At 28.2% G+C, this 11880-nt stretch overlaps 1 protein-coding gene across 1 annotated transcript in view; it reads left to right on the forward strand.

Annotated features, from left to right (window-relative positions):
- Nucleotides 1-10471, forward strand: part of LOC146998655 (uncharacterized) — a 54461-nt gene extending 43990 nt beyond the window's left edge. Inside the window, exons 5-6 of the mRNA XM_085810246.1 lie at nucleotides 8542-8622; nucleotides 10286-10471. Of these exons, the coding sequence (XP_085666372.1) occupies nucleotides 8542-8622; nucleotides 10286-10461 (257 nt within the window). The 3' untranslated portion in view covers nucleotides 10462-10471. The remainder of the gene's footprint in view (nucleotides 1-8541; nucleotides 8623-10285) is intronic.
- The last annotated feature ends 1409 nt before the right edge of the window (nucleotides 10472-11880 follow it).

Genomic DNA, 11880 nt, shown 5'->3' on the forward strand with positions numbered 1-11880 from the left:
TTGAACAATACATTGCAGGTCACCATTCACCAGTAAGTATAAAAGTATACAGAGATACATCTCTCAGAATTCAAAAGATTGTAAATGAGTATAATGATCGGCCTATTTTAGACTATTTAAGGGGAATAGCCTACAATTTTCAACTGCAGGTGTAAAATTTTTATGCATTAATTAATAAGGATGTTTAATGTCTGATATAATTATACATGTTTTTATTACTACAGCTTTAACATGAGTCGTAATTACATTATATTTTCTGAAAAATATTAGGCGAACTTTTATGCTCTTAGAGTTGATATTTACAATTATACTAGCTTTCATGAATATATGTGAATGATATTTTACTCCATATAATGTGTTTTATTTAAGCCTCTTTGGTATACACTCTTTGGTAGTATAAATCAAATTTTATTTCATCAGAGAAATTATGAACGACAAATGATGATGCCTTGTTCGTTTAAATATCATTTATTAACTGAAACGGTATGCGAAGCTAAAATTTATTGGAGATTTGGTATTAACAATAACGATATTTTTGAAAAATTCCTATCAATTAAAATTTTATTTCGTTTCATTTTTCATTAATTCATGTTTGTGTGAGAAAATAACTTATGTGAGTTGAAGTTAAGAAAATAACTTAACTTCAACTTTGTGTGAGTATTTGTTTACAGTGGATAAATTTTTAGCTCAATAAGCTATCTATATTTTAATAAAATTCAGTAAATTTAATACCATTGTGGATGCATATAAGACGAAATTTTTAATTTCTATTCCTTACTGAAATCATCCTGATCAGGCAGCTTAATATTAAAGAATACGTTTAAGAGTATTTTTTAACTCGTAAAGCAATGGGAGATATATTTACTTAATTTTATCTCAAATACTAATAAGATTAGACTTTTAATGGCTTTTCTTGTAACTTATTTTGATATATCAAACTTATATACGTGGGCACATCTTATATGTAAGCCCCTTTTGTCTTTCTGAAAGATTCTTAAAAGAAAAAACTTTTTCATATATGACACCATTATGTTTTGAGACAATACGGTATTTTATTGCGTATTTCTGCATATTTAAAAGGGGGAAACTTTGAAAACTGAAGTAAGAGAATCTTTAGTCATTTCAATTTTGATCAATACTGATTATATAACATAATTTTAAAAATAATTTATTATATGACAGTAATGTAAATTTAACGTTAAAAATCCTTAACAGCAGTTTTTCATTTGCTAAATATAGAATGATATATAAATGGAAGTTTTATTTGATAAATATGAAAGGTATTTTAGAGAGTTTCATGTTTTTCTGCAATGGGTAACACTATAAATATCGGTCTTTTGCTACAAAAATACATTCTCAAAAATATGCTTATGTATAATATCATAAATATTTTCGATGTATAGCTTATTCGAAAATATTTATGAAGCAATATTAAATATTAGTTCTAACTTAGGCGGAAATTTCTGCTATGTTTACAGTTTTCTCGAGCTCCTAATTTTTTAAATGTATACAATGAAGTATTTATTATTTAATTAATTTTTTATAACTGCATTAATAGATGGTACATTATTTGCAAAGTTTTGACATGATATCACCTTTTTTTACGAAATGAAGGAAAGTAAAATTATTGTTTATTCTTAAGCTACAAATTTTGAACAAGGCTGACATGTATCTACGCTAAATTTTATAATGGTGTCATAAATATTTTTCTTTATTCAATAACAACTATAAATTTTTATAATTACTTAAAAATAGTAAAAGAGTGGATTATAAAGCAGTGTGTTGAATAAAAATAATATAATATTAAGAATGGCAACTTTTGATTAAAATATAGATTCAAAATATTATTTCCTGACGCACTGCAAAATCTGAAAGTAAGACAATCTATTGTAAACGAATTTTTCAGGATGCACTTTTGGATATAATTTGATCTGAGAAATAAACATTAATACAAGGTGATTATGTAATTCAACAAACAATCTCTATACTGCTTCATAAAATAGATGACTTATGATGGAAGTCTTCTTTTATAAAATACTGTGGTTTAATGTTGCAAACGAAGTTTCAGCTTAAGTTTGGAAATTAATATAGAGGGAAAGTTAAAAAGAGTCTTTCGAAACTAACAAGTTAGCATATGAATAGCATTAGGGAAGAATATAAAACACATTTCAATATACATTCAGTATTTATTTCACAATAAGGAAACATTTTTCACTATATAAATAGCATAAGGAAATACTTTTTCAGTATATGAATGTAAAAAAACTTTTCAGTATGTATCCAGTACTTATTTCAGTATAAAAAAAACCCATTTGATTATGTAAATAGCATAGGGAAAGAATTTTTCAGCATATGATTCATATATTATATTCATATATTAATATATCGATTTCTTTAATCAACTTTAGATTTCTTTAAAAAACATTAACATTTAAGAACTAATCAATAGAAAAAATGCAAATAAACGAAAAGTAAACATATTTAATTAAAATAAAGCTTTAACAAACATTCTCTATTCGTAAAAAGCAAATTTAAAGTTAATTAAATTTTAAATTATGAAATTTAATTGCAAACAAATAAATGATTAATTATTGCTGCGAACTAATCTACAATATCATTTAAATTCTGAGAGCATATATAAATTACGTGAAAGTATCAAAATCCATGAATAAATATACAATTTCAAAAAATGTTTTAATCGTAAAAAAAATTTTAAAATGTATAAGTGAATAATTGTTGAGCAGGCAGGAGACAAACTTATCAAGGGAAGTTGCCTCCAAACCTAACTCTTCAATTATTCAATTCGTGTTTCGTATCATCCATGTATTCAGAATTTAAACGATATTGCAGATTAGTTAGCAGCAATAATTAATCATTCATTTGTTTACAATTAAATTTCACAATTTAAAATTTAATTAACTTTAAATGTACTTTTTACGAATAGAGAATGTTTTTTAAATTCAAATTTCATTACTTAAATCAATGCGCAAGAGAATTATTTAAATTTAATTTAACTTAATGTTTATTAAAAGTAAAACTATTATTTAACTAAAATATTTATTCTTTTTAATTAAAATAAAAATGTATTTTTTATTCACGAGAGATGCCTTTGACAAGAATTTTTATGTCGGTTATGGAACTTGAAGGGCATCAAAAGAACTTTTGAAATCTGCACTGAGATTGAACTGAGATCTGTAGTTTTCAAAGCTTTATTTTTTTTGTATGAGATGAGGTTGGTTTGCGTAAAAAAAAAAAAAAAAAAAAAAAAAAAAAAAAAAAAAAAGGAAAAAAAAAAAAAAAGATCTAAAATGAGAAAAGATATATATTTTTCTTACTTTTCAAACGAAAATATCAAATGCTCCTCAGCTGACTACCTCCTATCCAACCTTTTTCACATTTTAAATGATTTTTAAAATTATTTATATGACTACTCCAGGAACCAAACCTTTTTTAGTAAGATCGGTCAAAAGTACGCAATTTGTCTATTAATTTAATGGAAAAAAAAAAAAAAAAAGCAAAATCAAAAAGAAAGACATGAAAGAAAAATAAGATATTTACACCAGCTTTTTTTTTTAATAATATTGTAATTATTTAGTAAAATCATATCTTCTTCTATAATGCATACCACATTACTTCATTTTGTTTAAATTATAGAAGATATTAAAGTTAAGTAAAAATTTCAAATTACCTTTGAATGCCACTTCCAGATTCTTTTACATCAGGTAAACGAGTAAACAAAAAGTTAACATTTCTAGTCTCCTCTCCTGAAATTAAGCTCATACTCTATACATAACTGTATATAAATTAAATGAATATTGTAGAAAAAGTAGAAATCTTCTTCATTAAAATTTCTGAATTTATGTGTTCATTGATACTGGACTATCAAAAATGCAAATTGTGTGTCTTTCAAATTGGAAATTCATAGATATGCAAGAAATTCATATTATATTCAATTGTAGGGAGCTATGAAACTAGCATTATTTTCAGTATAAAGACCTACATTCATTTCAGTCATAAATGTAAAGACCTACATTCATTTAATTCAATTAGAGTTTTACGTCTGCTTTCTAAACATTTGTCAATAAAATAAATATAACTCAAATATTTTTGTATACAAATCAGAAAGACCTTACACAGAGATGTAACCAGATAGCCATTATCTATACTGTTTTAATGATTTGAAGCATCATAATATGCATTTTTGTAAGACTCATTTGATAACACTGTAGTTAGCTAGGTCATTAGTGAAACAATCATAGATGACTCAATGCTAAAGAAAAAGATGCAAGAATTCTGAATACAGTTGAGAAAATTCCTAATTATCTGATTGTTTTATAATTCTACATTTCCTATGAGCTATAATTTTTATTGCAATTCTTACCCATTACAATTAGGAATATATTAATCCTAGAAGCATTTGACATTCATTTAAAAGAAATTCAAAACAATTTAGAGAAACTACTATTTTATACTTTTATATATGTATTAGTTTTCAATAACAAGAGGATTTCCCAAAAATTTTGGTCCAGTTGAATGCAAAATTAGAGCACAAAATTTAAATCATATTTTTCGTATCAATTCATTTTATGATGAAACTGAAACATTCGAAGTTTATTGCAAAAGTTGCCTTCAAGAAGCAAAATGATTGTGTCACAGTATCAATGCGAATCGTAAATATTACTAAAAGGCATTACTATAATATGTAATATAATAAGGACTAGTAAATACGGACAATATACAAAACGAATAAGGACTATATGTCCTCTTAACACGCACCATCACCACTACACTTTATATAAAAATTAGTCATATTTTAACAATAAAACGAAAAAAAGTTTTTTTTGAGCAATCCAGCACTTATAAAAGCACGTGATTCGATTTTATACAAGTATATAGTATGAATCATAGCCAACATGCTAATTAAGCCTTACGTGAATATTAAAAAGAACACATATCGAAGTATAAAAAATGGGTAACTCCATCAAGTTATAAACTTACATGCAACATTTTGTTCTTTTTGTTACATGCAGATGCAATAATGAACATCGTAGTAGAGTTTTTATGGCTGGGAAAAGAGATAGAGAAGCTTTTTTTCCCCTCCCTGTGGAGTGTAAGAGGAAGAAAATGTTTAACGTTGAGGTAAAGAAATCCAGATAAGCAATTAGTATATTTGTTGTTTACAGTGGTGCACATAGATAAACTGAATTCTACATTTAACCTAATAACACACCTCTGTGATACTTCTTTGGCGATATGAAGCAACTCCAATGATGGAACACAGCAATAACTTTTATTTTACATTCAAAAAAATGGCGACATACAAACAAGAAGAGAAAACATATTCTATCATTTAAAAATAAATTACATTCTTCGTGCGAGAGTCGCACGAGGCACTCGAGTCTGGTTTCAAATATTGCCATTCACAAATACCTTAATGTTCATCTATTTAAATTATTTAAACTACAAGATTTTAATATTATTTAAATCTGTTACACCTCTCATTGACTTAGCTATTTCACAGTATATCTTTGCTTATTATTGTGAACTGAGAAACTAAAACTACAGTTAATTTACAAATAAAAAAAAAAAAATAAGATTTGTAAAATTATTAAAACAAAAAGATAATTTTGTTTGATTTAAAACTAAACTATGGAACTTAACATGCCTTCTTTCAAGATATCTTTTTCCAATAGTTTAATGCCTAGACGCACTAAATACTTTCATTCTTTTTTAAACAATTTCTTTCTGGATACTTTAATTAAAAAATAATCATGCACGAAGCGAACCCGGATTTTAAAATTTAATTACGATTGATATTCAAAATCATATGTTTCTAAAGCATATATGATTCATAAATATGTATTCATATGAATCATATGATTCATAAAAATGTTATATTTTCTTATTCCAAACAATTTGTCATATAAATACAAAAAGAAATTGTACTTGAAACGTTTCAGTCAGTGAAAAGAAAACACAATATAAAATATGTACAGTTTTTATCCTTGAAATCTATATAAAGGAAATTCGATTAAGTTTTTATTTCACTAAATTTTATCTTTAATTAAAAATCTACAAGAAAAATTAGTCGCTTCAAAGTTGCTAGGCAAAGAATCGCTACAAAATAGAATCTCACTCAAAAATATTAATTTTAATTTCGCTACAGATTTTTGGCGAGCATAATTTACGACCAATGGTTTCAATGAAATGCATAGTATTATGCTTAACAGTCTTATTGAGATCAGGAAGCTTTGACAGTGAAGGATAGTTAGACAGTAATTTATCATAAATAGAATTTATAATAATATTTTTAACAGAATATAAATGTGTGTTAATTACACTGCAGTTAATTTTTAAATATGTTTTTAAATCAACAAGTATTTTGTTCCTTAAATCAGGTAATAAATCAAAATAATGCAAGAAATCAGATCCAATAATATTTGTTGACACTTTACGCACATAAAAACTGCGCTCGCAGTCGAACATTAGATTGCCACAAACCTTTGAATCTCGTCGACATGGCTAAACGAAACATTTCCATCTTCTGCTGGATTCTTCAATGCAGTAGAGAACGACTTTAAATTCATTAAATAAATATATTTTACTTATATATAAAGATATTTACCTTTCCGATCAAAAACAGTTTTGATTTCTGATCGCAATTTCGCGGCACTCAATGCACCCAGTAAATCTAACCGAAGCAAGGAAACTTTCACAAGGGGAACTCTACTTTTGGAGGCTAGCAAATTTACAGAAATTTGATCTCAATTTTTCACTTTTACATAAACTGCTGGAGTATAGAATTTTTGGCTTACGTCAGGAAAAGCATGAATCTCTATATTTTCGTTACATGAATCCAAAACAAATCTTGGAACACTAATGTTACTCACTGCATCACCGAGATCACTTGTCATTCAAGTCAGAAGGAAGTTCAGTATCCTATGGTAGTTTACGTAGCCATAGCTTTTGAAAAAAAAAAAAAAAAAAAAAAAAACTGAAATGTTTTAGATTTTAAATTACGTCCAAAGGAGCGTTTTTTAACATTTTGTGTGTTACCTTTCTTTATTAAATATCATGTTCCTCGCACTTAAACCATAAAATCCAGTGCAACAGCAATATCGCAAAATAGTTTTAAAACGAGCATATCTTTAGAATTTCCGATACAGAGACTCACGCGCTGGAGATAAAAAAGTTTTTTCTGCACAACGTTGCCATTGCTCGCTTTGAAATCCTTGAGTTTGTTAATCAAAAATTCGTCAAAGTTTTAAAAAATAGGAAATCGATCATAAAACAAATTTCAAATTTCAAATTTGGTCTTCCACATGCTCATATTCGTTGGGGGATTACGCTATTCAAAATTCGATGACTCTATGTACCGTTGTTTTATCACAATACGAGAAATATACATACATTTATGCAGATTTTTCATTATTTAATTTCTTCAAATATAATGCAGGACTCTAACATTTTGTGGCAACAGTTTGAAAAGTGAACCGACATTTATGAGTCCGACGCAAAATGCCAAAACGAAACTAATAGTCTTTCGGGATTCAAATCTCTTTGGACTAAAAAAAAAAAAAAAAAATAGTCTAACAGCGAATGGTGTAATTTGTCAGGGGTATCGCATATTTTCGCAACTTTTTGAAGAACGAAGTGTTTGGTATTTTTCTTTCTTCTTGAAATATCAGTCTAGTAAGTAGTCAAGCTAATAGTAGTCAGCCTAATAAGTCAGTAAAATGAATCTAAGTCACTAACACTTAAATCTGGCACAGAAAAAGGTTTCTTTTGTTGTTTCGATAACATAGTTTTTTCAGTTTTGATTTTAGAGAGAACGCCTTATATTTTTAGCGATTCTTGCTACACTTTTCAATATTAAGAAGTTATCACATAAATTTATTTCAAAATCTACTTTTCCCTTTTTTTCTTATTTTCTTAGCCGATTTACTTCACTGGACCACTCAGAATGGTCAGGTTAATTATTAAACATTGGATAGTAACTCGTCAAACAAAAGAATTATATTTTATCATTTTATTTTACAAATTTTATGGCATCCACATGCACTCAGCTCGTAGGCAGAAACAAATGTACATTTTCTTTATTTAACAGTAGCGATGGCATCTCACTTCAAAGGAATTTAACGGTTAGAAGGACTAAATTTCGCAATTTTTTTTCTTTTTTACTTATTCAATTTCTCTCCTTGTTGAATGAGGGGCAAGGAGATTGATTTTTGTGTATGAATTTTTTGCTAAACAACTTGATTTTAAGAATAGTTTTGATCATTATTTCAAAGGAAATATCATCCCAACTTCAAGAGTTATATATTAATATTAATAATAACCCATTTATTTCTTAAATGGGTCCTGAAAGTCCTGAAATACTAAGTATTCTGTTATAAATAATGACAAATCTTGGTTTCACATTGTATTTGTTAATGAACTCAAGGTGAAAGATAAAATGTGATATTGTATTATGCACCTTAACTTAAAAGAATCCAACTCGAAATTGTATTTACTATGTTCTTATATTTTTTTCCGCTCAAGATAAAGAATTTGAAGATTTCCCAGGAAAATTCAGCATCACGAAGGTTTCTGTAAATATTATGGATGAAATGAATGGGATAGGTAAAGTATTCATAAGTTCTATTAATTATCACGAAATTAATACCTTCTTTAGTTTTATCCGTTTTGTAGTTTTAGATAGTTAAAATGACGTGCTCAGAAAAACGATATTTATTAAACGCGCTTAATTTGTCACATGCTTTATGGTTATTAGAACATAGTTGCTGTGCATTTTATAAAGATTCAAATTTTTTAAAATCTTTAATTCGTACCCAAAGGATTGCATCTTCTCCTGCATGAGGATAAAATGTGAAACTAAATAAAAAAGTAACAAAAATTCTGGAAGGTTTCAGATTTTAACGGTCGCCGAGAAGGTTTTGTTAAGATTCTTATACGCTCTCGCTGAGCTCGAAGTCTACTGTTAAAATCCCTCCTACACTTTTTTTTTTTTTTTTTCCTTTTTAACTTTATTATGAACAGCACTTTCTTCTCACTTACGCCATACGCAATTTAACAGCAAAATCATAAAAATTTAAAATAAGCACAGCAGTGTACGTTTAGAAATTTTGATGCAACGTTAAGTATTGGCATATATTTTTCTCTTTTTTTCAATCATTTCTGAGTTCATAATATCAATATTCAGTTTTGTTACTAAGCTGAGTTTACAAAACTTTTTTTGTCTTTTACTATTATACCTTTTTGTGTTTACTTTATTTATTAAATATCATGTCCTTGGCTCTTACGACCCATAAAATTCTATTCAGCAGCAAAATAACAAAATATTTAGGAACAGAGGAACTTTAAATTTCCAATATTTTGGAAATATTTTCGCTGGAACAAGGTCTCGCGCTCTGGAGATAATTTTTTTCTCTATCGTATAGTGTTGACGCTGCTCATCTTGAAACTCTTGTTATTTGGCTCACATTTAAAGCATAAAAGATGGTTCGTCTTCCCATCCTACAAAATGGATGGGATCTACCATGGATAAATGGAAATATGTGTACCAATCAGCGGATGCATCGGTACGGTCACAAGTAATTTCAGGAGACTGAAATTAATCATTATCAAAAATATTCTCGTAAGGGGAGGCTTTCCTTGTCTTAAACGTTTCAATTTTAAGCGTCTTAATGTTTCAATTTTTAATTTTTTAATTTATGTTTCAATTTTCTTGTCTTAAATGTTTCAATTTTAACCAAAGAATTAAGTTCTCAGAAAAAAGATCAACACATGTTAAGACGTTAGCATCGATTTCTAAGTCTTGATTAAAATTAAATGATATGAAGGAAAAACATTGTACTGAAATTTTGGTTTAATTTCATATAAACAGAAGTTCCGAAACTCCTTATTTAGGTTTTCGATACTCTCTGGAAAGAATTACTATTTATTTTCAAAAGCAAGGGATCTAGAAAGCAACGTGCAAAGAAGCAATTTAAGTACTATACAACTGCTGCAAAAGTAAAAACCGCATCTTAATTTTAAAATATTCATATTTAACAATATCTGGAGCCAGAGGTACTCAGTTCTAGATCTATAAGAGAGATGATCAGTGTGACAAAATAAGGCAAGACATCAGAATATTGATATTATTCCCGAAGTTTTAAGGAATTAAACCTCACATTAAAAATATACTTTCTTAAATTTTTATTGATTTTGTAAGAGTTTCCAAATATTTATGTCGTTTTGGGCTTATTGTATCTAATTATGTATTTTATTCCTTTTTTTTCAGGTTCTAGTGTTTTAGATGTTCAAATTACTATATCAAAAATCAAAGAACCGTCATTAGACCTTTTTTTTTACTCAATGCTTGTGACTTTCCCAGTACTAGCACTAGTAATATATGTTGCAAGCAATGAAATTAAAAGAAAAAAAATTGCTTCATTAGATGTAAAAGTACTCCCTTGAGGTTCTTCAAAATGATCAAAAGAATTGTATATTTGATCAATAAAAACTGTTACTATAATCTGTTGCACTTAATTATCTTATATTTTCCTGGTCAAAGTGTCAGTTTATCAAACGCTTATCTGTTCTGGAGACAAATATTACGTGAAGAAACAAAAGTGACTAAACACACCACATTGGAGGAGTCCACGTGAAACAAGAGACCGGCAGTCGTGATTTATAGATTTTTTTTTAACATTTGCTTCAGTAAGAGTAGTAACGGGAAATACCCATACTTCAATATTAAGAATTACCTTCATTCACAACCACTCTCAAATTAATATCTTTCCTTAATTAAACTAATTTCACTCGATGAGCTATTGTTAAAATTGGGGGTACGCCACATGCTATCAGCTGAGTCAATTAAACTGCCACACTGGATATTATCGTAGTTAGGAGAATCTTAACCGCAAACACGAAACTGGTGACAGAAGGCAGGGACACCTGATGTCTAACGTAGGTAAGCAAGTGTATGTCTGACCCCTTCTCAGCAACACCTGATAGATGTAACATGAGTGCTGCTTCAGATATTTATATATTTTGAGTGTATGAATTTAGTCTGTCAGTGGGCAGTAGAAGATATAATGCTGTATTTTCATTTGATGGACATTATTTCTGCCACATCGTTAGGCCTAGTTTCGTATTGCAGAAAATTAGTGTATATCTTTGAGGCATGAAGGATGAAGGTTCTGTCCTGAGTTATTCGACTTCGGGATCGTGGTGGCATTTTAACATTTCAAAGGTAATTCTGCTCTTCTCAGTATGATAAAATTCCTGGAATTTTCTGTTAGACATTGAGATAAGTGGCAACACAAGCACAGTTGAATATGCTATTTCGCAATTCATTTTTTTTTTATTAGTTCTAGAATGAACATGTCTCATTTGATAGAGTTACAAACACTGAAACGGACGTTATCATTGTCATTTCTCTATTAAATAATACAGACAGAATATTTACATTTTTATTGGAAGAATATATACTAAAGTCTAAAATATAGGCACGCACTGAAACCGGATTATAGCATATGCAGGCATAAAATTTAATTGATATTATACGTATGCATCAATATACTCTTCTTTTTTTTTTCCCATTTTCCACAAATTTCTTAAGAGATTATTCATTTTTCTTAGATCTTTCTAGAAGTAATATCATTCCGAATCCAGCATAAATAAGAAAAAGATTTGTAATAGAAAAGATTTTAATCTGTAGTAACAAAATCTGAACCGGCAGATTTTTTTTCCCCTCCTGATGAACACGTATCTATACGTAATGGTCCTCGAAATGGATAGGCTTTTGCTTAAAAGCTACGCTAGCAATTTAAAATTTCCTAATGGCGTATTTTTGTTCTCTTTTGATTTATTGGAGTTGTGGTTCTAAATACA

Source organism: Stegodyphus dumicola, chromosome 2 (genome assembly GCF_044657685.1).
Source record: "Stegodyphus dumicola isolate Sdum_Otavi_A_Nest chromosome 2, ASM4465768v1".
NCBI lineage: Eukaryota > Metazoa > Arthropoda > Arachnida > Araneae > Eresidae > Stegodyphus > Stegodyphus dumicola.